Source organism: Grampus griseus (genome assembly GCF_964374135.1).
Source record: "Grampus griseus genome assembly, chromosome: 7".
Taxonomy (NCBI): Eukaryota; Metazoa; Chordata; class Mammalia; order Artiodactyla; family Delphinidae; genus Grampus; species Grampus griseus.
In genome coordinates this window covers 6,680,421-6,708,276 of record NC_139001.1, presented here as the reverse complement: position 1 = coordinate 6,708,276, position 27,856 = coordinate 6,680,421, and the positions used below count along the sequence as shown (strand labels likewise).

The following is a 27,856-nucleotide window of genomic DNA, read 5'->3' as shown; positions in this document are numbered from 1 at the left end:
TGGGTGGAATTGCTGAGCCATAGGGTGACTGTACCAACTTGCATTCCCACCAGAACCGCGTGAGAGTTCTGGTTGCTCTGCATCATCGCCAGCACTCCATACTGTCTTTTGACACTGAGCGCTTTTTTTAGCTCAGCCACCATGAAAGGTGTACCACATGGGGGGTTTTAATTTCTACTTCCCAGATGACTAATCAAGTTGGGCACCTTTTCGTGTCCCTTATTGGTGACTTGTGAAATAACTGTTGTGAGATAACTGTTGAAGTCTTTTGTCCGTTTTCCTGTTAGTTGGTCTGCTTCTCTTCTTACTGACTTTTAAGTTTTTCTACCTCAGGAGAATTCCAGCAAGTGTCTAAGAATTCAGATCTGTTTATTGTGCTTCTGGCCTCCTCAGAGGATTATGTGAGAAATACTTCCACTGTTTTCCCTGCTCTTCCTCTGGGATACCCTTTCTGTTTCATTCATGTTCTGACTTCAGGGTATGTGGTGTGCTTTCACTCTTCAGTTTGTGGGTTTCCACGTGGCTGTCTGTCTTCTCGCCCCATCGTATTCCTCTGCTCCGTCCCTTAATACCACGTCTGCTTATTCCAGTCATGGACCTAGCCCGCTGAGTCTCTGTGCTGTCGCTGATTTGTTCTAAGTTCACGTTATTACCCTACTTTTAATTTGCATTTACCTTCTAAGTTCATTGAGTTGTGTGAACTGTTTCTTACCATACAAATTTGCTTGAAAAATTTAGAGTATCTTTTAGTCTCTAAAGTCTTTTCTGTGTGAAGGCTAGGATTTGGAGATAGTTCTAGCTTTTTCGCACCATTCCTTGGTTTCTAGGAGTTACAGTATTGGCTGCAGCCCAAACAAAGGGACACTCTTATTATTCCTTAGGGCATCTCCCCTGAATCCTGCCTTCTTCCTGCCTCGGACTCATCCAACACCTGCTTCTCTCCTGGGTCCTGTCCTGCCTGCTGTGTCTCCAAAACCAAGGAGTTCATTCAGTAGGAAGTCCTGTCCAAGGCTTCTCTCTCAGAAACAGCCTCCCCTCTCCCTTCCTCCTGAGGAGACCCTCCCAGCCTCATCTCTCCCATGAAGCTTCCCCAGGGCTGGAGGACTCTTGAGGAGCTTGCAGGCGACCAAAGGGAGGCGGAGCCTCCAAGGGAATGGAGTGATGAGCCGTCTTGTTGGCAACTAAGAAATACGGCTTCTGTCTCAAGGTGGCAGGGCGTGGTCGGAGAGAAGCAGAGGTTGATTTTTATTTGATGGGCGTCCTCTGTGATGATTCTCATGATCGGGAGGTGGACTCTTGGCACCAGAATGGTCTCAGGGAGATTTGCCCACATGAAAAGCCATCTTTTAGTTCCATCAAAGAGAAAATACCCTAAGGTCAGGACCTAGAGCCTGAAGTAGCACCAAGAGTAATGGTGGTGGGGTGTTTACGTACGAGGCGCTGTTCTCAGCACCTTACGTGGTCCCTGCCCCACACTTCACAGCACCGCTAGGATGTGACAGCACCATTAATAGTGCCGGTTTTCAGGTGAGCAAGTGGAGGCACAGGCAGCTGCTCCACGTTACACATCTCACAGGGCTTCAGACCAGGGGTGTGTTGGGCCCCCTGCTGGGTCCTGTGCACATTTGGCCCCGTTCAGTCCCGTGACAACCCTGGCAGGTGACTTCTAACACCTCTCCTTTTCCAGAAGGGAAACGTTTCCCAAACAGTCAGTGGCCAGGTGGGATTCTGTCTGAGGTATCTTCAAACAGGCGCAAGAGTTTAAACAAAGAAGGCTGAAAACCAGGTTCTTGGACATTCATCTGTTGGTCAAGACCTAAAATAGGATGGGCATAAAAAATCTCATTGTTCTCTTCTGTAGATATCATAGTAACTCCTAATAAATCCCTGAGTTATGCAAAATAAATGTACTATTTTTCTGTAACTGTATTTATTATGCTCATAAAAATGTTCAAGTATGAAAACTCACCCTGGAGTGAATTATAAAGAAGTGTTTGCTGAGATCTTATAGACTTACAGATGCTGATGAAAATTCCTTATGCACCGACCCCAGGCCATTGGCGGTTGCCAGGCTGCCATGGCCTTCCGTGACCACCTGGTCCAGAGCACCCACCAGCCCCCTTGCACATGACCCGCTTCCTGTCAGTGTCTGAAATTGTTTTGTGGTTTGTCTGTCTCTCCTCAGTGCAAGTTCTGTGTGAGTAGGAACCTTGCCTGTCATGGCCTTGGGAGCCCATGTCCAGAGCAGACACTTGGCCTGCGTCTGCTGGGAGGGTGGGGTACAGCCGCCTGCCGTGCTCTCCAGGAGTGAAAGAGCAGCTCCCACCACCTGACCCCAGGAGGGTGAGGCTGCTCCAGGCCTCTGTGTTCTGTCTTTCTGTCTCCCTGCACCCTCTCCTAGGCTTACCTCTTTTACACCCAGCCTGGTCCCTACGTGGAATTATCGTGGTTACCCCGGTCATGGAAGAATGAACAGCACCGTGCATTTGTGACCCAGTTCTATTTACCCCCTTCTGTGATTAAGCTTTGTAGGTAGTTTATGGAAATCACGGAAGAGATAATCTATAAAATACTATTTCTAAATTTTCTGAGCCAGAAACATGATCATCTAATAACTTAAGTTGGGTATTCCTAAATTGGATCTTTCTATATAAATTAAAGCTCTAAAATGGGCAAACATCTAAAAGTTAAATAACGTATTTTATAGGTGAATCCGTGAGGAAGCAGACATTTTCCTAACACTGCTGGTGGGAATGCGAAATGGTACAAACCCACTGGAGGGAAATTTGGCAATAGCAGCAAAATTACGTATGCATTTATTCTTTGTCAGGGCAGTTCTACTTCTAGGAATTTATTCCAGAAATACCCCAGTAAAAAAATGAAAAGATCCACGTAAAGGCTGTTCATTGTGCTGCTGTTCGAAATAGCAAAGGATTTTCAGTAACATAGACCTTCCGTGAACAGGGACTGGTTGAACAGACTCTGGTGCTTCTATGCAGTGGAGCACCGGGCAGCTGTTGGAAGAATAAGGAATCGCGGTCTTTTGCTAAGGAGTGATGGCCAGGATGTGTGCAGCTGACCCTTGAACAGCGCAGAGGTCAGGGACCCTGACCCTCCGCGCAGTTGGAAGTCCAGGTATAATTTATAATCGGCCCTCCTTTGCTGCGGTTCTTCCCTAGCCATGGTTCACATCTGTGGATTTAGCCAACCATGTGTCATGGAATATTTGCTGTTGGAAAAAACCTGCGTGTAAGTGGACCCTTGTAATTCAAACCTGTGCTGTTCAAGGGCCAACTGTGATTAAATTAAAAAAGCAGAGAGTGGACAGAAGGGTCTCTGGTATGCTACTGTTTTGAAAAGAGAGAATATGAATATATACATGTATTTGCATGTATCTTACAAATGGGAGGATAAACCATACTTGTATTTAGTTTTCAAGCTGCCTTTTGGGAAGGGAGGGAACTAGGATGAGGGACACATAAAATCAATGCCTTATTTTGTCAGTTTGACTTTGGGTCCATGTAGCTATTTTACAGCATTATAAAAATAATTAGGTAAAAGGTTTTGACTTAAAAAAATTTTGATAGACATTGTCAAATTTTTCTCTAAAAGGTTTATACTCTGTTTCCCTCCTATGAGTACTTGAAGAGAACTCTCTTCTCTCACACCTTTTCCAACACTGGATTATTGTCTCTAAGAACTGTGCCAATCTGATAGGTGAAAAATAGTTTGCTGTTTTCATTTGTGCTCCCCAGTGATGAGAGTGATTAAGCATCTTTTCATTCCTTTATTAGCCATTTTGTATTTCTTTTGTGAAATGCAAGTGCATAGCCTTTTTTTCTATTGATTTATAAAATCTCTATATGTTGTAGGTATAATTTTCATTTGTTGATTATTACCAGGTTCATGACCTCATTTCTAGTTAAATTGTTCAGGCCTGACTGTAGTAGCTGGTTGTTGTTCTGTTGTCATACAGTAAAAGGTTTTTTTAAAAGAACATTTATGTATGATAGGCTTGAAATGCACAGGAAATTCCTCCAGTAACTGTGGATCAGACTTCCCTAAACTGTTCAAGTGCTACGTGTCAGCTTGTGAGCTCTTTGGTGCAATGGAAACTGTGTTTTCTTTTCCTTTAAAAAAAATTGCTGGTACTTTCCTGGTGGTGCAGTGGTTAAGAATCCGCCTGCCAATGCAGGGGACATGGGTTCGAGCCCTGGTCCGGGAAGATCCCATGTGCTGCAGAGCAACTAAGGCCATGCGCCCCAACTACTGAGCCTGCTCTCTAGAGCCCACGAGCCACAACTACTGAGCCCATGCGTCACAACTACTGAAGCCCGTGCGCCTTGAACCCGTGCTCCACAACAAAGAGAAGCCACCGCAATGAGAAGCCCGTGCACTGCAAGGAAGAGTAGCCCCTTCTTGCTGCAACTAGAGAAAGCCCACATGCAGCAGTGAAGAGCCAACGCAGCAATAAATAAATAAACGAATAAATAAAATTGCCTATGACTGATTACCGTGTCTCAGTAGTAGATAGTTGGTAAATGTCCACTTGAGTTGATTTTGGTGAATCTGTAATCTAAATTTGATTGTCTTTTTGGTTTGAGATTGTTCTTGCCTTTTAATGACCCATGATAACCATCTTTATGTTCTGTTCAATTGAATACCTGAATGAAACAGTACTTTTTCATGAAAAAAGAAAGTATATAGTGAAGGTAGGTTTTTAAAAAGTTTTCATAGTTGCTAGCATTTGTCTTCTGCTCATGGACATGTTGCATGTTTCTTGTTTCTTTCTCTAGGTCATCACTCCATGTAGGAAACTCATCCTATGTGCAGATAACAGAAAAGAGATGGAAGACTGGATCGCAGCGCTGAAGACGGTCCAGAGCAGGGAGCACTTTGAGGTTAGGGGAGGAAGCCCTCCCTTTTTGTCGCCCTCCCCCTTGTATTCTGCCATATGAATGTCCCCCATGCTGGGCCGTTATGGTCTGGAGCTCACTTTCTCAGCGTGCTCCTTGCAAACTTAAGGCTTGTTGCTCATCTTTGGGCCATCGGGCAGTGACCCTGTCTGATTTCTTATTGAATCTCGTCCAAGTTACTGTGTTTAGGGAGGTCAGAGGGTTGCCTCATCTTTGCCATCTTTGTTCTTTGTTTGCAGCCTACCCAGTACAGCATGGACCACTTCTCAGGGATGCACAACTGGTACGCCTGCTCCCACGCGAGGCCCACCTACTGCAATGTGTGCCGAGAGGCTCTGTCTGGGGTCACGTCCCACGGACTGTCCTGTGAAGGTACGAACGATGAGTTTCCCGCTGGGAAAAGTGGCCTGAGGTTTGACATGACAGAGCCTTAGGAATCCAAGCACAGTCCCCTCAGGTCAGTCAGGAGTAGAGTGGCTTGTATGACTCCACCCTTGTTTACTGTGCCTGCTCAGGAGTCTTTGATAAATTATTATTTGTAGTAACGGAACAAAGTAAAAAGAAGGGAATTGGTAGTAATGAGACACAAAGAGGAAACCTAGAGGACACAGGGAAAAAGGAGTTAAAGTCTCTCTCAGCCCTTCTCTGGGTAAATGGTCCTCCAGATCTAGAGGATAGAGCCCTGGGCTTGGGCAGGAGCAGAGAGAGGTGGACCGTGGCCTCGGGCCCAGTTCCCACCTGCCGCCTGATGTCGTACAGCCTGTGAGCTTAAGAATGGTTTTTACAATTTTAAAAGGTTGAAAAATATCAAAAGAAGGCAACTGTTTTGTGACGCAGAAAATCCCGTGAAACTTAAATTTCAGTGTCCGTATGTGAAGTGTGGCCACGGCGGCCCTTGTGCTGCGGGGACAGAGCCGAATGGTTGGCCCGCGGAGCCTGAGCTGCTTTGTCTCCGGCCCTTCACAGAAAGCCTGCCGCCCCCTGGCCAGGCTGGATGCCTGGTCTCCCTGTGAGCAGTCTCTGCACGCATCCTGGTGGTTTCGTTTATGAGTAAACTAACCATATATGTTGGTTCCCAACTTTCCCAGGAGAGCAGGGCAGTCCACCCCAGACCATGGCCGCAGCTCCGAGGGTTAACGTGTTCATTCTCTCACAGTGTGTAAGTTTAAGGCCCACAAACGCTGTGCTGTGCGTGCGACCAGTAACTGCAAGTGGACCACGCTGGCCTCCATCGGGAAGGACATCATCGAGGACGAGGACGGGGTATGCCCGGGGACCCTGCACGGCCCTCCTAGCACCGGGGCGAGAGGCACGCCCACCACCTCCCGCCTGTGCTCAAGTTTCTTTCTTGAGGACAGTGAGGGCAGGGTTTCCCTTGGTTGGTTACGCTGGTGTCTGGGGGCCCCGAGCTCTGGCCAGTCCCTGTGAGTTGTGGATGCCGGCAGGGAGCAGTGGGCTGGACAGGGCTCTGCAGACCCTGCCCCACCCCCTCGTGGAATTCATTTTGGAGCATTTTTGCCTGAGGGTCCCCTTGGCCTGCGTGGAGGCTGTGAGGACGCCCCCGGTGCATGTCTCTGTGTGGCTTGCAGATCGCCATGCCTCACCAGTGGCTGGAGGGGAACCTGCCCGTGAGCGCCAAGTGCACAGTGTGTGACAAGACCTGTGGCAGCGTGCTGCGTCTTCAGGACTGGCGCTGCCTCTGGTGCAAGGCCATGGTGAGCGAGCGCAGCTGCTGGGCAAATGCCAGATGGGCACAGGCTGGCCGGGTCCGAGAGCACAGCTCCTGCAGAGGCAGGGCTGGGGAGAGCTCTGGGGTGTGGGAGGGATGCCGGCACCCCCTGTGACGAGCGGGTCCGTGTTCCAGGTGCACACGGCGTGTAAAGAATCCTTACTGACCAAGTGCCCGCTGGGCCTGTGCAAAGTGTCGGTCATCCCGCCCACCGCTCTCAACAGCATCGATTCTGATGGTGGGTACCACACGCTCTCCCGTCTCAGCCATTTCCTCATGCTTCCTTCTCCAGGCCTTCTCCCCTCCCCCGCTCTGGAATTGGTTATGTCAGTGATTTTGAGATGCGGTCGGGAAGAGGTCAGGCCCAGCCACTGTGGGGAGAGGAGAGGAGGTGATGAACAGTGTCCTGACAGCTGGGCTTCTGGGCACCTTGGACTCAAGGCCAGGACCTTACTTGAAGGTGGGTCCATTGGCTATTGAGTAGAAACCGAGTCTAAGATGCTTCTCCGTCTTTGACATGGGCTGTCCGTCAACTAGGCTCGTCTAGTAGCTGATATTACACGCTCTTCCGCCTCTGCGCTCGCTTGTCCAGATGGTACATGATGATGCATATTAACAAGTGTTGGTGGGAACTTGGGAACCGGGACACGTGTCTCAGGAAGTCACCTCTGCTAGATTGAGAGCAGTGTCTGACATTTAGAGTCCTGCAAAGGTGAGGTCAGACCAGATGAGGACTCACTTCCCTCTACACGGGGGATGGCGTTGTGGAAACGTGGATTAATGTCTTGCTGGTTTCCTGGGTGTGTATGTGTAAGTTGTAGGTCCCACGGGGGGTGTCTACTTGGTACACGGTTGAGGGCGCCCTGATGTCTTTCGTGGCTTTCAGATTTTCTTGTGTCCTTTTCCATCCTCACACCTAGGCTTCTGGAAGGCCACGTGTCCTCCATCCTGCACGAGTCCATTGTTGGTCTTCGTCAATTCAAAAAGTGGGGACAACCAGGGTGTGAAGTTCCTCAGAAGATTTAAGCAGCTGCTGAACCCTGCCCAGGTCTTTGACCTCATGAATGGAGGACCACACCTTGGGTAGGAAGCTTGTAAAATATATCTTTCTTGGAGTTTAAAAAGCGTTCGAAGAAAATGCGTGCTTATTTAAAGATTCAAAGATACAGAAAATTTAAAATAGGAAATAAAAGTTACCCTTCCCAAATTCCACTGGCAGAGGTGTCCACTCTGAATGTTTCATAGAGTTGTGTGTCCTTCCAACATTCCAGTGTGTGTTTCAGTCGTGTGCACACACAGATTTTGAAACCAGGTGGAGGCCTAGGTTACCTGCCCTTGTGCGGTGTGCTTTTTATGGGTGTCAGCCAACAGCAGTGTGGATGTGTTCTGATGTCAGTAGTTACAGATCTGCCTCATTTTTTTGAACGGCTGCTTAGTATCGAGTAGGAAGCTTTTCTCCAGTGAGGCCAAAAGGGAGATTTTTCATTTTAGAGGGCACTTGAGTTTACTTAAGTTGCAGGTGCCATGACATGCAGATGTGCAAGGCCCCATGTATCTGGCAAAGTAAGAGACCTGATGTGTGCTTTCTAGTTTTATACGATCCAGAGGTTTGTGGAAAACGTTTGCTTTTGTAAATTCTGGCATTTGAACCAACTCCTTCCCTGTTTGGAAGCACCGGCTCCAGGTGGGAGCTCTGCGAGCCTCGTGGCGCGTGCGGGAGGTGGTGTAGGATGTTTGCAGCGGACAGTGCCCGCAGAGCCTGCTCTCTGGGGTGGGGGTGGGGTGTGCTCCTGGGAGGTTCCCTGGAGGGTGTTGGTTTTGGAGCTGGGTGCTCCTGTGACCTGAGCCTGGGTCTGGTTGGAGAGACCTGCTGTTGGAGAATGGTCACCGGCGGCAGCTCTCTAGCCTGTTTCCTTGGTGACAGCACCCCCTTCCCTGGAGGGACCCTGGAGGTGCCCTGCGGGGATGCACCAGACAGGTGCAGGCCGCTGCTCCCCGAGGTGCCAGGGATGTTGGAGGAATGCCACGAAGGGGTGTTGGGCAGGGCGGGCTGCACAGTAGGACGGCGGAATGAGCATGTGTTCATTTGGAGAAGCATGCAAACCCCACAGCTAGTAGTAGGCGTTAAGGACGAGACAGGACGATTCAGGTGTAGACCTGCAGAGGTGCGGTGCGCTTGGCTTAGACAGGTCCCGTTTCTGGGAAGCAGCCTTGCTCTCACACTGTTCCTAAGAAAACTTAGAGATACTGCTTCATTTTCCTGATTCCTGGCCTTGACGTGTCCCCTCTTCTCCAGAGAGCGGGAGGCCTGAGGGAGGTCAGTGTTCTTAAAGGACACGTGTGGCTGCTTCTCTCCCAGCCTGAAGGTCAGGTGCAGCCTCGCCCCTCTGTTACGTCCCGAGTTCCCTGTCACCTGGTCCTGTTTGTTGTCTGAGGCCTTCCCCCGGCTCGGTCTGTGCTGGATGCAAAGCCCGGCCAAGGGGGCGCCCTGCCTGCCAGAGACGGGTGCGGACGGACAGTCCAGGCCCAAGGCAGGCGATCTGTCTCGTTGGCAGTGTGGTGTGCAGGTTCTTTGGGAACCAGGAGAAGGGGCTTATGAGTCAGATGGGGGTCTCAGTTTCCCCGCCGAGCTAGCATTTGAGGAGAGTTCGTGGTAATGGGGAGGGAGGCAGGGAGCCTTCTAGGCAGAGGGTGGGCTGTGTGCAGAGGTGCAGACACATGGTGGCAGCTCCTGGCCAGGGAGGGCCGTGGGGGCCGCTGAGAGGTTTGAACCTCTCCTGGAAGCAAGCGGCCCCTTCCAAAGCCGGACACCTGACGACACTGGTTTTGGGAAGATGAGGCTGGTAGCACGAATTGGAGGCATCTTGAAGGAGACGAGAGGCAGGTAGGAGGCTCCTGGAGGGGTTGCGAGAGGGGACAACGGGGCTGCCCGGTAATTGGGTTGGTGGTGGCTCTGCCTTTCTCTGAGGAAGGAAACGTCGGTCGAGGAGGCGCCCGTGCGACACCGAGTGGCACGTTCTGGTAGACAAGGGCAGGTGTCCTTCAGGAGAGCCGAGGGATCATCGTCAGGGTCATTCAGGGTCATCAGCGTCTGTGTCGTCCCTGAAGCCAAGACGCGGATAAGGCCACCCAGGAAGCGGCTGGGGAGTGAAGGGGGAGTGAACAGAAGGCTGCCGGGTGTCCTGGGAGGAACGCTGTGAGCGAGGGGCAGGGCCGCCAAGAGGAGCACAGGAAGGAGACGGAGCTGGAGTCACGAGGGGCGCGGGGTGGGTCGTCACCTGGGTGGGCGGAGTGGCCCAGAGGACAGGGACAGCGTGGGCAGGATCCTGCAGCCCGGGGCTCCTGAAGACACGTGCGGCCTTTGCTCTCAGGCGCCTGGCGGGCCCCCAGTGGGCGGAGCCTGAGCACAGCCGGGCTCCGGCCTCTGAGAGGCTTTTTCGCGGGACAGGCCGCAGGGTCGGCCTTGAGCACAGAGGGTGTCCCCCAGCCCCAGACTGACTGGCCGTCGGCTACCTGTCCTTTAGATGGACCTCATTTCATTGACGTTCTGTTTTCTCTGCAGCCTACGCTTATTCCAGAAGTTTGATACGTTCCGGATTCTGGTTTGTGGTGGAGATGGCAGTGTTGGTTGGGTCCTCTCTGAAATCGACAGCCTCAACCTTCACAAACAGGTACCTGGGTTTGGAGGGGCCGGCCCCACGGGAGAGCGATGCCACCGTTACAGAGAGGCTGGGTCATCTCAGGGGGTGCTTCTCGTCCCCTTGGGGTGGTCTTGGAGGGAACAGCAGGTAGCCTGATGGCGTTATGGGCCCAGGGACCCAACAAAAAGAACACTTCCATCCCTGCAGGTTCCAGGCACGGGCAGATCTGGGTGCGGCTCCTTATTGGGTAGTGATGTCGCCTACTGCCTGATGCCTCCTGCTGGCGAGCAGGGCTCAGAAGTATACTTGAGCTTCAGGTCAGAGTAGGGTTGTTTTTTAAGTGTTGATTTATTTTCTGCTCCAGCTCCCTCACACCCCCGCCCCCAATAATTAACCGCTGCCAACATTTCAGTAACTATCCTTCAGACCTCTCTCTATCAAAATGTATATATAGTACAGTGTGCAATGCAGTTTTAATTTAAATGGACTCATGGTACCCTGTCAGTTTTTAATCAACACACTGTGGGCACTTTTCGATCCATCAGTTTAAATGGAGGCCTATGTGATGGTTTTCCACTGGGCAGGGCTGCGCCAGCCCTGGGTTTAGCTCATCTCCCCCCATGGATGGACACTCAGATTGCTTCATAATGACAGTGCTGGTGAAAACCATGTATACAATGTCCCAATTATGTTCTCTTTTGAAGAGCGCCCAAATGTAAATTTTGGTGATATTGCCAGACTGCTCTCCAGTTTCTATTCCTAATGCTCATAAAACTGTCTTTTCGCATATGCTGTCCACTGTACATCTTAAGGCTTTTGCCCAACTTAGTAGACAAAAAATGGTATGTTTCATTTTTATTTAATACTGGTGAAGTCAAGCATATCCTCAATTAACTATGAAGTTTTAAATGAATCATCTGTTCATGTTTTTTTTTTAACCTAATATTCTATTGGGGTATTTACCTTTTTAAAAAATTGATTTCTAAGGATTATTGTTATATTAGGGATGTGAACTCCTTGTTGCCCATATTTTTCCTCATTTGTCACTTGTCCTTCAACACGTTGGTGGTCTTTGTAGGCAGGGTGGACCTTTTGCTGTCAGCGTTTAGCTCCTGGAATGACGTTGGAGTGGGGACCCTGGGTGTGCAAGTAACTGCTCAGCTCTAGGGAGGCCAGTTGCTCGGGAAAGAGAGCACTGCCCCCTCGTGGTAAAGTTAGAGCAGTACACTTAGGTCCAATTTTAGGTTTTGTTCACTTCCAGGATTGTTACCAAGTTCATTATCACAAGTCAGGAAGACAGGTTTTCATGCATTCAGCTGAGTTCAGGGAGCATCATTTCCTTTGACTTCTCTGTGGCCCGTGATCCTACCCGATATCCAAGCCGGAGATCTGACAGTAGTTCTTGAGCCTTCCCTCACCCTCCCTCCTCGTCCTGGTTAACCTGCCGCCCTGGAGTGTCCAGCACAGCAGTGTGTGCTGCTGAGCGCGTCTGGCTGGCCCCGGGCTCCATCTGTCCACTCCTCGAGGGGGCCTTCCCCTCGGGCCGTTCTGCTCACGCACCTCCTTGAGCCTCTCGGACCGCGCCGGTCCCCACCTCCCCAAGGACCTTCTTTGGGACAGCTCTGCTCCTGCACCCTTGCTGAGCGCTCCCCGGTGGCTCCTTGCCTTAGGAGAAGGTCCGGACTCAGAGTGAGGCCCCAGTTCAGCTCCTTCCTCCTCTGCTTCTCTGACTCCTCTCTCCTCACTGCCCTTCCAGTCTGAGCTCTGACTTGGTGGGGGGTCACCTCTCCCGGAACGCCACTGTCCCTTCACCGTGCTGCCTGCTCCTTTCCTTTAAGGCTCCCGGAAGCCGGCGCCGGGTCGCCTCCCCCCGGTGCTGGGGCTTCCTTGTCCTCCTCACCTGCTCTGTCCAGCTTGCTGTCCCTGGCAGGGTGGAGGGCCTCCCTCAGTGGCTGCGGCAGGTGACCGCGGGCTGTGCCGTGCTCAGGGGGGACCAGGGACCCTCCCCCACCCTGCGTGTCAGGCTCGGAGGTCGAAGGCTCTTGGGCAACTGGTGTCTGGGGAGCTTCCTAAGCACTGAACTGACGAGGTGGGGTTTCCACAGGGGGCTCTGGGTGGGAATTCCAGGTGGAGGGTGGGGCCTGAGCAGTGCAGGGGGTCTCTGGGGAGTGACGGGCAGGGGGGTGCAGGCCGAGTGCCAGGGTGTGCTCCAGTTTGACGGCCAGACTGGAAGTCCTGGCGCCTGTCTTGATAGGACTTAAAGCCGTGGAAGGTGCTGTGAGGGGAAGGAAGGTGTTAGTTAGTGTGGTGCTGTAGAGGACGGAGAAGCAGGAGGAGGGGAGTCGTACAGACTGATTCTTCGGGGGTTCAGATACTCAGCAGTCAGCACTGTGGCCACAGCTGTGAAGGTGGGAATGTAGATCGGGGAGGTTGTAGAGGATTGATTGTCAGATGTGGCAGCAGATGAGAAGCAGGCCTGTGGGTGGGAGAGGAATTTTCTGTCGGATCGGAGAGACATCTGTCCTGCCTAGTGGCTCTGCCTGGAATGCGAGCACCACACCGTGTGAGATCAGACCTCACACCTTGTAGGTGAAAAGGAGGGTGTTTGATGCCATGTCTTCCCCCCGTGTCTCAGTGTCAGCTGGGAGTGCTGCCCCTCGGCACAGGGAATGACCTGGCTCGCGTGTTAGGCTGGGGCTCGGCCTGTGACGATGACACCCAGCTCCCGCAGATCTTGGAGAAGCTGGAAAGAGCCAGCACCAAGATGCTGGACAGGTGAGTGGACCGCACGAGTCCCCTTGACTAGGTGTTCTCAACCCAGGGTCCCTGGAAACCATAGGCCCTCTGCAGTTACTTGTAAAAATTCGGCCTGAGCAGGAATCCTTGTTTCTGGTGGGCTTTACCTGGCGATCAGATTATGAAAGAGCTGACGAGCAGAACAGGTTGGCACTGTGCCCTCGAGCGGTCAGGTCTCATCAGCCAGGCCCGATCCTCTGGGCCGTTAGAGAAGGTGGCCCTGTCCGCTTTGGCCTTTGCAGCCTTGTCTGATACCTGTCAGCAGAGTCTTGCAATAAGGAAGACTTATTGCACAGCTGAGCAATCCCGTGTTCCCAGAAGAATCTCAGTTTTGGACAGCTCTCCTGTGTGTGTTTAGAAGTAACTTGGGTCTTCTCGAGCGAGCTGCTCTTAGTGCTGAGCTCACGTATGAAAGCCCCTGACCACAGCCTGCGGGACCTGGTATTGCTGAAATGCCCGTATTCTCTCTTAGGCTCCTGCGCTGCAATAAGCAGGTGTGGTCTTGAACCCTCTCCAGCTGCCTCTACCGTTTCTTCTCTATTGAAGGGAGGCCTACGTGCCTTTGGAGGCTGTGAAATGCTCAGCCCCCACGGGAGAGCTGGCTGCTGGCTGAGTGATTTTAGCTCTGAAGAGGGGAAGCCCATTTTCCCAGAAGCAGCATTATGGGATGCCTTTGACCACCTTCAGTGGAGCTGCAGTGTCCAATGGGTTGTGACGTTTGTTCTCAGCTAAGTGAGGAGCCAGGTTAGGGACACGGGAGTCAAGATAAATGCTTAAAAATGAAGTTAGGGCTGTCATAAGATCAAGCCCCCAGGCCATGAGTCGGGGAGGTGGGAGAGGCACGGGGCCTGCCTGGGGGTTCGAGCCGACCTGCTGAGAGCTCCTTTGTATGTGCAGGTGGAGCGTCATGGCCTACGAGACAAAACTCCCCCGGCCAGCCTCCTCTTCCACTGTCACCGAAGACTTGAGTGAGGGCTCCGAGGTATTTCCAGTTGCCCTGCCGCGTGCTCACACTGTCCTCACCACTTTGGGGCCCTGCCTCCACCCTTAGACATCCTCCCCTAGGTTAGACCCGCACAGGCGCAGGGCCAGCCGAGGTGGAGCTGCAGCCCATGGCCTCTGCCCCACAGGATTGGTGGTCGTCTGGGGGCCTCCTGGGGTGTTGCTGGATTTGGGGTCCTCTGTGATGATGGCCCTCTCGGACTTGCCGCCCCTGCTGCTGGTGCCCCCGCCCAGCCCAGGCTCCCGCTCTGGGCCCGCCTCCTCCACTTCCTACCCTTGCCGTCGGTCTGTGCTAGTTCAATGTTCAGCTCTTCTTTTCACTTTACGCTGGTTTTTGTCATCAGTGGTTCGCTCAGGGCCCAGACGGGCGCAGCGCTGGGCGCCCAGCCATGCTCACCCCACTGGGCGAGCTGGCTGCTGGCTGACCAGGAGAGAGGGCTCTGCCAGGGCCCGTCTGCCCCTCAGGAGGGTCAAGGGCAGCAGTTGGCAAACTACAGCCCCCCAGGCTACACCTGCCTGGGCTGCTGTGACCTGGCCTGAGAGCAGAGAATGGTTTGCACGTTTTAAGAGAGGGAGCGTACGTACGTATACAAAGCCTAAATATTTACTCTCCGGCCAGTAGTAAAGTTGGCCAACCCCGGGCCAAGGTCTAAAGAGAGGGCTCGTCACACAGGGTGAGCGACCCCAGTTCTGCAGGCAGGGGTGAGCGGTGAAGGGGGTGATTTGTATCGAGAGGTAGAGAGGGGCCCGGGCCGAGTTCCAGCCAGGCAGAGAAATGCGACTGGAGCCTCAGCTGAGGACCCTGCCTGCTGCCTGTACTGCTGAGGAGGACGCGGGATTCAGGACTCCAGTCCAGCACAGGCTGGCGGTGTTGAATCTCCGACGAAAGCAGCACGAGCCATTCACGAGGTTTTATCACCGTGTTCTTTTCTGTTAAGATCCCTTCATCCACAGCTCTGTGAAGCTTTTGAAATCTGTCAGATTAGCGTGAAGTGAGCTGGGGCTGGCCGGCAAGGGGCGGGGGTTAGTGTCGAGCTCACCGGGCTCCATCGTGGGGCTGACAGTCGCCCGCCCTGTTTGGGGCAATGGCAGGTGCAGCAGATCCTCTTCTATGAAGACTCGGTCGCGGCCCATCTCTCTAAGATCCTGACCTCCGACCAGCACTCGGTGGTGATCTCATCAGCCAAGTGAGTGCCCAGCGGCCTCAGGGGAGTCAGGGTCCCAGCCAGGACTGTCTCTCTAGAAGCCTCTTCCCGCGTTCCCCCCACAGAGTGCTCTGCGAGACCGTGAAGGACTTCGTGGCTCGGGTGGGGAAGGCCTACGAGAAGACCACCGAGAGCTCAGAGGAGTCAGAGGTCATGGCCAAGAAGGTGCGTCCTGGGCACCTGGGGTGGGTGTCAGGGCGGGGCAGCAGCCCCTCCACTCCCTCCTCTGTTCCCCGCCCAGTGCTCTGTCCTGAAAGAGAAGCTGGATTCTCTCCTCAAGACCCTGGATGACGAGTCCCAGGCCTCGTCCTCTCTGCCTACGCCGCCCCCCACCATCGCCGAGGAGGCGGAAGACGGGGAGGGGGCGGGCGGCAGCTGTGGCTCCAGTTCCACCGGGGACCGTGCCGTGGGGTCGGCCTGCCCAGCCCGGCCGCAGATATTCCGTCCTCGGGAGCAGCTCATGCTGAGAGCCAACAGCCTGAAGAAGGCGATTCGCCAGATCATAGAGCACACAGAGAAAGGTAGCCGGGCTCTGGATGCCGCGGGGCTTTCTGCAGGCCAGCCCCGGGCGCTCCCAGTTTCCCCCTGAACGTGGCGCGAGACACAGAGGGACCCACCGTGTAGGCCAGAGCCGCTCTGGACCGCCTGACGCAGGCCAGCGCCTCCTTCCTCAGGGCCTGTGCCCGATGGAAAGACACTGAGCGGACGGCAGAGCCGAGAGGGCGCCCCCAGCTGGTGGAAAGGTGCCTCGCGCGGGCACACGCGGGGAGCGTGTTGGGGGACCCACTCCCTGGAAGTGTCCTCACCTGTGGCAGCTCTGGCAGACCTCGGGCGCAGCCGGGCCTTGTCCGCTTAGAGGTGGGACTGTCTCTGGGGGCGGGGGGTCCGAGGAGAGCCTCCGTGCTGAGACCTGAGGTGTTCTGAGGACACCCGCGGAGGACGGCCCCGTGCCCAGGAGGGAGGTGGGCCTGGGCCAGAGGTGGGGGATGAGGCTGTAGGACGATGTGAGGGACAGAGAAGTGAGGATGGGGTCGGAGGCCGGGCGCACCGGGGCGGTGCTCAGAGACGGGGGGACACCTGACCGCAGGAGCGCGGGTGGCTGCCCTCCACCCCCCATTCTGCCAGCACGTGGGTGGGCGGGTGGGCAGCCCCGCTGCGAGTCTCTTTCTGCCTCAGGTCTGACTTCTGATGCCAGAACCCCCGCCTGGCCGCCCACCCCCACCAGCCCCCAGCTCAGGGTCCCACCCCCGTGCGTCCTGTTGAGCATCCGCGGGTGTCTGGGGGAGCAGGTGTCCCGCAGGGGAGGCTCCTTCCCCCGGGTCTAACTCGGTGTGTGCCTGCGGTGCTGGGCGATGCTGATGATTGTAGGGGACGGGGCAGGGGGAGTCCACCAGCTGTGGAAACGCGAGTGGGGCCTGGGGCCAGCGGGCGCTCAGTCCCCAGGGGCCCTGCCTCTGCCTGGGGCGCCCCCCAGCCCCGCCGCTGCCTGTCGGGGGGGTTTCCGGGGTGCCGCTCAGCACCCCTTATGCAAACCGGGACGTAAGGGGTTGGGGGCTGAGTGCTGTCCACTCCAGAACAGGCGGGGCTCAGCAGCACGCTGATGGTGGGGACCCCCCAAACCCGGGGTGGAGAGGGGCTCCAGGGGCCCCGCCGTTCTGGAGGTGCTTGTGGATGAGCTGCTTCTAGAGGCTTCCTTGTGACCTCCAAACCGGCCGCAGGGCTGTAGCTGTCCGGCTCTTGGGGGGGGTGGTTTGCTTGTAACAGTTGTGCATTTGTACAGCCCCTTTTCTCACTGGTAGCATTTTTGCCCACTACCATCCTTTCTTTCTTCCTCCACTTAATTTTGCTTCTGCCTTTTTTGTTGGCAAACACGACTTCAGCCTTTCTTTCCTGACATGTGAAATTTCAGTTTCTCTGGGGTTTGTCAGAGGGCGTGGGGATGGCGCCTGAACTCAGGTTAAAGGGAGAAAAAACTTCCAATAAAAAGATGTAAAACTACCCTCTACCTCTGGCCGGGCCCAGCCTGTTGCGCCCTGGCCATGGTGGGGCAGCCTGTGACGATTTATTTCAGTTTTTGCAGGACATTCAGGTATTGAAAGGGAGGGGGGGAAAAAAAGACCAAAAAAAGAAAAAAAAAAGGTGTGATTTTGAAATTGAAAAGGACACTGAAAGTTTACATTTTATAACATTATGTGCAGATTGTATTTAAAGCAGAAATATTTAAGACAGTTGTAACCCTATAAAGCTGATGAAATATTAAAACAAGACAAAATACTTTTAACAGAAAGAAAAAAAAAAGGCGGGGGGGGCGTCTGCGCTGTGGTGTCTGAGGCAGGCGCCGGCTCCAGTGGTCGAGGGGCCCGGGGCTTGGACAGGTCATCGGCCCTGGTGTCCCCTGATGCCACTGCTGAATGTCCTTAGTCGGCCTGGGGGAGAGAGGCACCCCTGCATAGGGTTAGAGACTCGCCCAGTCGATCGCTCCCTTTTCCTAGACTCTGTTTGCTAAGCTTTGAAGAGAACACTGTAAAACCACAGTGACTGTGAACTGCATTACCTCCACCCTCACCCAGACCCTGAGATCCTCCCCAGCAAGTTTTCTTGTCTTATCTCTCGGTACCTTCAGAAACCATCTCATACCTTTTCTGCTCTCATCAGACCCTTTTCTCTCTGAGCAGATCGACCTGCTGCTTCTTACAGTGAGAATAGTGAGGTCGTGACCTGCCCCTGTGCACTGGCGGGTGCACTGTTCCGTCCGGGCTGTGCGTGCTCTCGCTCGTTACTCCCCTCCCCTCTGTCTCTCCCAGCCCTCGGCCCTCCTCCCCAGCCAGCTGGCACGAGTGTCCCGGTGCCCTGTGTGCCGGGGCCGGGGAGAAAGTGGGACGGGTCGGAGCTTCGGGTCTAAGCCTTCAGCCGAGACGACGTTTGAAAGGAGATGAGTGAGATGAGGGGGGGTCCGCGTCCAGTGGGAGCCCCGCCAGCCCGGTGATGCCTGCGGGGTAACGTCCGTGCGCTCAGCCGCAAATACCCTTGCCTTGCACAGCTGTGGACGAGCAGAACGCCCAGACCCAAGAGCACGAGGGGTTCATCTTAGGTCTCTCCGAGTCGGAGGAGAAGAAGGACCTGAAGTCGGACGACAGAGTGTGCCACGGCGAGGGCCACGGCGAGGGCCACGGCGCTGCCAAGGGCAGGAGCCTCCGCAGAGGTACAGTGGCCCTCGTGACCCGCGGCGCCGCCATCAGGCCTTTTTGTCTGCGCTGCTCAGAAGCTTGCCTTGGGAAGCTTACGGGTGCTTTCTTACGGTTTCTGTGGCCACTTGGAGGTGTAAAAAGTCTCAAACAGGTGACCTGTCTCACATACCACCTCCTTTCGCCTGGTGCAGGCCTGACGGGACCCTGGGCAGGGGGCGACCTTGCTGCTGGGGCGGCGCTTCCCTCTGAACCTCCCTGCGCGCCCGGGGTCCTCACCCAGGGCTTGGGGCCTCCTGGCTGCAGCTGGCCACATGCCACGTTTGCTCCAGGTGGTAAGGGACCACCCAGCTGTACGGGCCACCACCTGGGGACCCCTAGCCCTCCTGGAACAGCCCCAACTCTGTGCGGCCCCCTCGCTCGTGGCCTTTACGAGCCACCGGGAGATCCTGCCCCAGAGTTTCCTCCACCACGTTCCTGTGCAGGACTCCCCTCTGCCTGTGCACAGACCCCGCGGCCCGACTGCGGTTGCAGGCCGCCCCTCCCCCTCCCTGGCCTCGTCAGGTCACCTCACATCACCGCGGCCCCAGCCCCTCAGGGGCCTGTGTCTCTTTGGCGGGTGCCCGAGCCCGCTCACCTCTGCGTCCCCTTTCTCGTTTCCCCTCCTTGCTCGCTGCCTCGCTCCTCGTCTTGCACACTCGGCCGCGGCTGGTGGCGCTTGTGCCCACTCCTCGCTTCCCTTGGCCCCCCTCCGCCTGCTCCTTTCTCTGATGAACGCTGCCAGTAGCTCAGTCGCATTCTGTTTTCTGTTCTGTTCTCATAGTGTCCAAATCCCCGTGTGAAAAGCTGATAAGCAAAGGAAGCTTGTCCCTGGGCGGTTCTGCCTCTCTTCCTTCGCAGTCAGGAAACCGGGACAGCCTGCCAGCACTGAACACGAAGATCCTGTTCCCCAGTGAGTGCGGCACCGCACTGTGTGTCTGGGGGAGGGGCGCAGGCAGGGCGCTAAGCTTTCCAGCTCAGCGCCCAGCTGTCGCTCTGCCTGGCAGTAGTCTGAGGGGTTAACGAGACCAGGCCCCTGTCTTCCAAGAGTTCACAGATCCATGGGAAAGATAGGCAGAATTTCAGAGTCATGTCACGGTATGAAAAGTGCTCTTGTTTATTACAAAGAGCAGACGGCATTCAAATCGTTGCCCTGGGGTCCCAGGAAGATGTCACTGAGGAGGTGATACTCGAGCTGGGTGCTGATGGGTAAATAGGGGTTGAGCTGAGTGAAGAGGGAAGGGCCGGCAGGTCGTGCCGGGGAGCCGGTGGATCACCCCTTTGTTTCCAGCATGATTGCAGAAGGAGCACAGCTGGCCACCGGGAGGGTCGGGCCCAGTGCCCTTGCCTTGCCTTCATTTCGCCCAGGATCATGTCAAGGCAGCTCCTGTTGCTTCTTCCCTCAGGGGGAGTCACGATAACACTCTGTGTCTGTAGTAGGAGGGAATGGTCCCTTAACCAGCTTCCTGAGGCCGCTTCGTGAGGCCTGCTGGGCAAAAGCTAGAGCACACGCTGCTCCTGTAAGTGATTGGCAATCGCTAGGTGAATCTCATTTGAATAGAAAGAAAATTGCGGAAGCTCTAGGGAAAAGAGGCTGAGACAGATTTGGTTAATAAGCAGCAAAGATGTTACTGGAAGGGATGGATTGGCAGAATGTTCAAAAGCAGGGCTCCATCTCAGCCTTACTGTTTATAATTTAAATTTTTTAAATTGGTGCAGGTATCTTGAGGGTTCTGGTCACCTGGAGGGTTCCTTGTTTAACCTTTTCTCGTGAATTTAGCCTTATAAAGTTGTATGACTAGACCCTACGATTAGTTGCAGTAGGGATCATTTTGGTGGAGTTTCTTAAATTAGTGAGAACTATCTTTGTAAGGTCTTTTCTGATGTGTCTCATAGGTGTTGGTTACCACCCGGTGTTCATTTTTGTTCTGTGAATATGGATTTATGACAGCGATTTTTGCCCTGAGACTATTAATTGTCAAAGTTTGGACATTTTTATGCGGTATTTTAGAAACATCTTATTATAATAACCTTCTGAAGAACATGTGGACCATTAGCCTCAAAGACACGATGGCCTCTTCATTTGGGAGCCGCCAGGCAGTACTGTCTCCTGTTTTCTCCCTTACAGATGTTCGCGCCGGGATGTCTGGTTCCTTGCCTGGAGGTTCAGTCATCAGTCGATTATTAATTAATGCTGATCCCTTTAACTCCGAACCAGAAAACCTGTGAGTATGGGGTAAACCAAGGGGGCATGTTGTTAGCTGAATGCTGGAGCGTAGAAAACTGGCTTGGAATTAACTAGAGAAATTCGTGAGCAGCTGCCTGGGTGACCCTTTTCCAGCTGGTGTTGGCCAATAAGGAAAACCTAGTAGGTGTGAGGCGTCCGGGGCAGAGGGTGGGTTGGGAATGTCTGGGAAGGGAGGCGCCGTCCTGGTGCGTGCCTGACCTTCTGGGGCCTCGGCAGGCTTGGAGACTCTGCCCGTGTCCTCGGTCGTCCTCCCCGCGGTCCTTGCTGGCCCTGCGTTGGCGCCGCCTCCTGACCACCTTCCTTCTGACGGGTCTGCCGCTCCCGTTAGTGTAGCTCCCAGGCTGGAAGCGCCTTCTCGCCGTGCCTGGGGAGATGCTGTCCTCTGGGGAACGAAGTCCCGACGCTGCTCTGCGCGCCACGTGCTGTGTCCACTGCCCAGCGTCAAAGGCAGTGAGGGCTTTCGCGCAGCTTGTTCTCGTGTGTGTAGAGACTGTTGCGGGGACACATGGTATTTTGAAAGCCCAGCCTTCTAGATTTCCCTTCCTGTTGGCTGATAGCAAGTTCTGGGCAACTAGTGGCTAGTGGCAGCTGGTTAAAAGTTGTCCACCATGTGTGTCCGGCATGGTGGGGAGAGTAACAGTGAGAAAGGTGCGGTTCAGAGACTCTGGCTTTCGGGAAGCAGAGCTGCAAGCCTGCACAGTGGCAGCCAGTTTTCCTGCAGGGTGGCCTGGGTTCCCACACCTGCTCCAGTGCTGGCCCGCGTCCTTGTCCCCAGCCTGGCACCACCCTCCTGTCTGCTCCTCACGCCGGGGCCTGTCAAGGCCTGTGGTCCTGACCCTTCCTGAGTTGTTCTCCCCAACAAGGCCAGAGCTGTAGGCTTACATGAGCAGCGCCCACAGAGGCCTCCGGAACTAGATGTGCTGTCTCTTTCTGCCACCTGAGGTCCCTGCATTTCCGCACCTGGCAGCGAGGGCTGTGGTCTCTTCCTTCAGGGAGAGGCTTCTCCTTCCCCTGGGGAGACACAAGCTGCTCTCCTCTCCTCCCTCCCCAGCATGGTGTGCCGGGCCTCGTTCACGGGGGTGAGGGTCCGGAAGGAGTCTTACCTGCAGTGGACCTGGGACGTGGGGCTGGGCTGGACATTTTCAAATTGGGGACTTTGCTTTGATTGGGTCTAGGGACGTTTGAGGGACGTTTTGGGATCCAGGGTGTAAGCACGTGTGAGCGTGTGTGCCACGGATGTCATCAGGTTTAACGTTGCTGATGGGAACGTGAGGTGATGCAGCCACTTTTAAGACAGTCTGGCGGTTCCTCAAAACCCAGGGTTTTTGGGCTTCCCTGGTGGCGCAGTGGTTGAGAGTCCTCCTGCCGATGCAGGGGACGCAGGTTCGTGCCCCGGTCCGGGAGGATCCCACATGCTGCGGAGCGGCTGGGCCCGTGAGCCATGGCCGCTGAGCCTGTGCGTCTGGAGCCTGTGCTCCGCAACGGGAGAGGCCACAACAGTGAGAAGCCCGCGTACCGCCAAAAACAAACAAAAACAAACAAAAAACCAGGGTTTCCACGTGGCCCAGCAGGTCCCTTCCTAGGGTTACTCCCAAGAGAAGAGAAAACACGTCCCCACTGAAGCGTGTGTACGAGTGTTCACAAATCATAGCTCAAAAGTGAAGCAGCCCAAAGGCCCATCAGCCAAGGATCCCTGCAGTGGGTTGTCGCTGTTCCCCATTAACCGGGCTGAAGCCCTGAACTCAGGTGAACCCAGTGTTCGTGGCGTGAAAACGTGCTCAGTGATGGGAGCCAGAAGCAAAGGGCCACACACTGTGTGATTTCATTTCTAGGAACCATCCAGAATCTGGAAGTCCGCAGAGGACAGAAAGCAGAGTAGGGGTTGCCGGCGCTGGGGAGGGGTTGGGGCTCCTGGCTGAAGGATGTGGACTTTCTTTTTGGGGTGATGAGCTGTTCTAAAATTGATTGTTGTGACTCTGAATACGTAAACAATCACTATGGAGTTGGACATTTTAAATGGGTAAATTGTATGGTATGTGAGTTATATCTCAGTAATGCTGTTACCTCCCCGCCACCCCCCCCAAAAAAAAACAAAACCAAACAAACAAAAAAACTGAGTTTTGCCCTCAGGAAGAACTGCTTAGAGGCTGGCATGCAGGGTTGTTCTAAATGGCGTGAAACGCTCCTTTGCAGAGAGTATTACACAGAGAAGTGCGTCATGAACAATTATTTTGGCATCGGCCTGGATGCGAAGATCTCCCTGGACTTCAACAACAAGCGTGACGAGCACCCAGAGAAGTGCAGGTGGGTGCCGGCTCCTGCGCACGCCTGTCCTTCGGGTCTTGTGGTGGTTTCTCCTTCCGGCCGTGGGGTAATTTCTGGGGCGCACAGAGCCCTCAGGCAGAGTACAGACACGGAGCCCGAATGCCTTGTCAGAAAGCGGGGTGCATCTGTGTGTCATGGCCACAGCAGTGGCATCTCCATGTCACCCTCAGGTGGGGTTAGGGCTTGCTCCCCCGCAAGGCCCTCGAGCAGGCAAATGCCACAGGAGAGGCCCCGGGGGGGTGTTTCGCTGGGGGTGTTCAGCTTCTCCCCTAAATCACCACGTACTGTCTCCCCCTGGTCGGGGAGAGGACGGAGAGAAATGGGAAGGTTTCCTCCTGGCTGAAGTAGAAAGTCTTCTCCTCCGGGGGAGACGTGACAAGGGAAGAAGGGAGTTGATGTCTCCTGCCCCACCCCACGGTGACCGTCACCTGGAGGGCAGACTGTTCAGCTGTGACTTTCTAGAACTAGAGGCAGGAAAGCTGGTGTGTAGTTTGGGCGGAGAACAGCCATTGATGCAGGAGGAGGGGGCCCCTTGCTGGAGAGCCTGCAGACCTGCCCCCGCCAGGTGCCCTTGTCACTCGGAGGGAGGCGGTCACAGTGACACCTGAGGAGTTGCCCGGCAATCCCCCGACTCCTGTATGGTTGGACCTTTCTCGGAAAACAAAATCAAGCATAAGAACTCAAAAACCTTGGAGCTCTGAGGCTCGAGTATCAGAAAAGGCTCAGAGGTCCCCAGGGGGCATCCCTGTTACACAGTGCATGATGGGAGCCCAAATCATTTGAAGATACCCCTGTTAGTCTGAATACAACTGAAAAGGCATTGAAATGCATGTAATTTATCAGAGCAGAACAGGTGAGGAGCAAGGCCACATGTGACATATTTTTAGAAACTTGGGATCCTGGTATATAATCTTCCCTGAGTTTGTATCTTTGAGAAGGTCTACTTAGAAAATGCCGCTTCTACAAATCTACCCTTAAAAAGTAATTGGGAACTTCGGCAAAGAGGCGTTTACCAAGGGCCACTGCCATGTACGTTATAGAGCTCAGGGGTGGGAACAAGTAGAGACCCGTCAAAGGGGTTAATTCAGCGAGTGCTGGTGGGAAGTGCCCCGTTGTGGTCATTCGTGCTCAGGACACAGGGCGGTGCTCTCCGTGCAGGGCGAAGTGCACAGTTACCGCTATTTCAGCTGTAAATCAAGTTCCTAAGGGAATACACGGAAGCGTTTATCGTTAGTACTTACAGATGTGGGGATTGTGAATTCTCCTTTGTGCTTTTCTGCCCTTTCCAAATTTTCTGTGGTAAGCATAATTTTATAGCTGGAAAAAAATTGTGATTTATACTTTTTTTTGTGAGGTTCTGTAATGTCTTACCTTTTTTACCTCTCAGGGTATGATTACTTTCTTGGCAGTGTTACTCTTTAGCAGAATTTCTGGTCAGTGAATGTATCTCTTTAGCCCGTCTCGCGTGGACATGTGACAAGGGCATGTCCTCCTCATCTTAACGGTGTCGCTGCTGGGAGTGATTGCCCGGTGTGACCCATCTGTGATGAGGTGGCAGCAAGGGCCGTAGGTAGCTGTGTAGAGAAAGCTGAGACCCACGTCCGTGCTTTGCTTTCCACCCCTAGGAGTCGAACCAAGAACATGATGTGGTACGGAGTCCTCGGCACCAGAGAGCTGCTGCACAGAACCTACAAGAACCTGGAGCAGAAGGTCCTGCTGGAGGTGAGCAGGCGGCCCCCTGCCGGCCCCTCTGCTGACCCGGTGGCCCCTCGGCCTTAGCCCAGGGCGGTGTGCTGGGGGGAGGGAGCCCCCAGCTGACGCCTGGATCTCTCTTCTCTCCTTTTACGCATTTCTACCACTCAGTGTGACGGGCGACCCATCCCACTGCCCAGTCTCCAGGGAATTGCTGTCCTCAACATTCCCAGCTATGCTGGAGGGACCAACTTCTGGGGGGGCACCAAGGAGGACGATGTACGTACGAGGGTGCTGGGCGGCGAGGGCCCGAGCCCAGGGAAGGGGATGGGGGCGGGGTCCCGAGAGGCGGCCCCTTCGGGAGCCATGGAGGAGCCTCCCGCTCTGGGGGTGCTCTGTCAGTGAGGCGGAGGGACGGGTGGAGCGGGGCCCCTGTGCCGGCAGCGGGGGTGCAGCCGAGAGCATGGCAGGCAGGCCCCGCTCCCGCGGCCTCGACAAAGGGATGCCAGGCAGGACAGGCGTGGTCGCAGGCGTGGCTTGGAATCCGGGCCCGTATCTGGGAAGGCTCCTAGGAGGAGGGACACCTACACTGAGACCTGAGGGTGATGCGGGGTTGGACAGGTCAGGTGGGTATGGGGCAGGAGGAGGGCGCAGCGTATGTGAAGGCTTGGCGGCCGGGCAGGGCCGGGTGCGGACAGGAGGCTCGCTGGTGTGTGCGTGCTGGGCGGAGCACAGAGAGGGTAGAGCTCCCGTGGGGCCGTGTAAGCCAGGGAGGAGTTCGGAATTTGTGCCGAGAACTCTGGGGGCATTGATAGGTTTTAACCAGGGGCCTGACTTCCTTCGTACATAATAGCTAATAAAAACAGTTGACACCGGCTGCACACTGAGCGTGTGCCAGTCCTTCTCAGCACTGTGCCCGTTGACGGCCCTCATGAGAACCTGTGAGGAACGTACCTGTGTTAGCCCCGCTAACACAGGGAACCCGGGTAGAGACAGTAACTTGCCCAAGCTCCCACGCTAGTGAGTGGCAGGCCTGGGGTTTGATCTCAGGCAGCTGCTCTCAGGCTCTGACGTGGAGACCCGTCAGCAAGTGTTCACCCCATAGCTTCTCCTACTAGTGGGCCTGTCGGGCTCTCGCCAGTGCAGCGGCCCCCAGGTGAGAAGGATGCGCGTGGCGGGGGGCGTGTTCAGGGAAGCTGGGAGCAGAGGTCAGCTCTGACGCCGGCCCTTCCAGACCTTTGCAGCCCCGTCGTTCGATGACAAGATCTTGGAGGTGGTCGCGGTGTTCGGCAGCATGCAGATGGCCGTCTCCCGTGTCATAAAGCTGCAGCATCACCGCATCGCTCAGGTACCGGCCGTGGTCCTGGAGGCTGGAGGGGCCTGGGTGGAGCTGTGGCTCACACACGTTTGGGGCGGCAGGCCTGGCCCAGAGCCGCGCTCTCAGATATATGGGCCCCCGGAGTGCGGAGCCCAGGGGAGGAGGCGCTTTTCCAGGATCGCCCTGGCCTCCGCCTGGTCCAGAGCCTGCTCTCACCTGCCGTGTTTTGACAATTAAAAAATACTTTCGAAACTGGGGCTGGCGTGTACCCTCCCTGAGCTCCCTCCCTGACTCACTCTGTGGGTACCATCTGTGTCCTGCCCACCCCTGCTGAGGTGGGGTGAGATGAGACGGGCCTGGCTGACCTTGGGCCCTGGGCCTGCAGCTCTTAGAAGCCACAGCCTGAGTCTGGGAGCAGAGGCTGAGTGCGTGGCCTCGCCCGGCTGCTCGGAGGCCCGGCTAGCAGGTGGCAGGGTGGGTTCCCCATCCGGTACTTCTGGTAATGGGTTGGGAAGGGTGTGTCTGTCGGTGGGGTTGGGGAGGGCGATGTTCTCAGGCACAGAGATGGGGAGTTCATGCTCCCCTGAACCCCAGTCCTTTCTGTCCCCACCATGGGCTGCTTGAATTTCACAATTTTAATTCCTTGGCAGTATTTTTTGTTGAAAAGAGGAGCACTTGTTAGATGTTTGCTCTGTTCTGGGAGTGTCCTCACGTGCCCAGGGACCCAGCAGCTCTTGGTGGTCATGTGTCCCCGCCCTGGGCCTGGTGCTGGTGTCTGAGCACAGAGTTCCCCGCACTGCGATCACAGATGGCGGTGCTGGGTGCAGGGCAGTGGGAGCGGGGTGGGGCACACCCCCTGCGCTCCATGAGCTGCGCTCTAGGCGGGGATGCTCTGACCCCAGAGGCTGGGGGGGGCGGGGTATGGTGTCACCCCAGGGGTCAGCCGGCCAGTGCAGGGGTGTGTAGGGCAGGACGGTGCCTGTGGTGCTGACAGCACTTGAAGGCTCCTGGGTGCAGCTCGGTGACGGCTGTGATGTTTGCTCAGTGTCGCACGGTGAAGATCTCCATCCTGGGGGATGAGGGCGTACCTGTGCAGGTGGACGGAGAGGCCTGGATCCAGCCGCCAGGGTACATTCGGATTATCCACAAGAACCGGGCACAGACGCTCACCAGGGATCGGGTAAGACAGACTGCCTGTGGCGCACATGTGCCCCTTCTAGGAGAAGACCTGGAGTTTTTAATGTTTTGTTCCAGGAATTTATTTTTTTTGAAGATTAAGATTAAGTGAACAGGGCTCTAATTCCTAGAACTGCTCCCTCTCCCCCCAGCGTTAAAAAGAATGTCTCCCTTTCTAGCCGGTTATCCCGCTAGTGTCCCAGCAGTGATTATTGTTAGATGTGTGCTCGCAGGAGAGAGTGTAACACTGGCTTCCACGCCCTAGGCCTTTGAGAACACCCTGAAGTCCTGGGAGGACAAGCAGAAGTGTGAGCTGCCCCGCCCTCCATCTTTCTCTCTGCACCCGGAGATCCTGTCCGAGGAGGAAGCCAACCAGATGGACCAGTTTGGGCAGGCAGCGGGGGCCCTCATCCACAGGTGGGTGCCGCCTTTCCTCCGTGGTCCACTCCTCCGCGAGAGCGCCCGGGCCCCCTGACGTCACTGGGACGACCCAGGTCCGTGGCTGGGCCGCAGGCGTTGAGATGCCCCTGCCGGATCTTATGTGCCGTCTGCCTCCTTCACGAGGGCTCGGCCTGAGTTTCTGC

At 55.0% G+C, this 27,856-nt stretch overlaps 1 protein-coding gene across 5 annotated transcripts in view; it reads left to right on the top strand.

Annotated features, from left to right (window-relative positions):
• Positions 1–27,856, top strand: part of DGKD (diacylglycerol kinase delta) — a gene marked incomplete at its 5' end in the record, with an annotated part of 109,969 nt that overhangs the window by 69,356 nt on the left and 12,757 nt on the right. For all 5 annotated transcript variants that reach the window (XM_082657812.1, XM_082657809.1, XM_082657811.1 and 2 more), the window contains 21 exons: positions 4,797–4,901; positions 5,156–5,288; positions 6,073–6,179; positions 6,506–6,631; positions 6,781–6,883; positions 7,566–7,728; positions 10,208–10,316; positions 12,922–13,061; positions 13,980–14,064; positions 15,177–15,271; positions 15,355–15,454; positions 15,531–15,810; positions 18,330–18,491; positions 19,298–19,426; positions 20,642–20,738; positions 22,955–23,065; positions 24,712–24,808; positions 24,950–25,057; positions 26,013–26,126; positions 27,142–27,276; positions 27,538–27,689. In XM_082657812.1, coding sequence (XP_082513938.1) covers positions 4,797–4,901; positions 5,156–5,288; positions 6,073–6,179; positions 6,506–6,631; positions 6,781–6,883; positions 7,566–7,728; positions 10,208–10,316; positions 12,922–13,061; positions 13,980–14,064; positions 15,177–15,271; positions 15,355–15,454; positions 15,531–15,810; positions 18,330–18,491; positions 19,298–19,426; positions 20,642–20,738; positions 22,955–23,065; positions 24,712–24,808; positions 24,950–25,057; positions 26,013–26,126; positions 27,142–27,276; positions 27,538–27,689 — 2,651 coding nt within the window. The remainder of the gene's footprint in view (positions 1–4,796; positions 4,902–5,155; positions 5,289–6,072; positions 6,180–6,505; positions 6,632–6,780; positions 6,884–7,565; positions 7,729–10,207; positions 10,317–12,921; positions 13,062–13,979; positions 14,065–15,176; positions 15,272–15,354; positions 15,455–15,530; positions 15,811–18,329; positions 18,492–19,297; positions 19,427–20,641; positions 20,739–22,954; positions 23,066–24,711; positions 24,809–24,949; positions 25,058–26,012; positions 26,127–27,141; positions 27,277–27,537; positions 27,690–27,856) is intronic.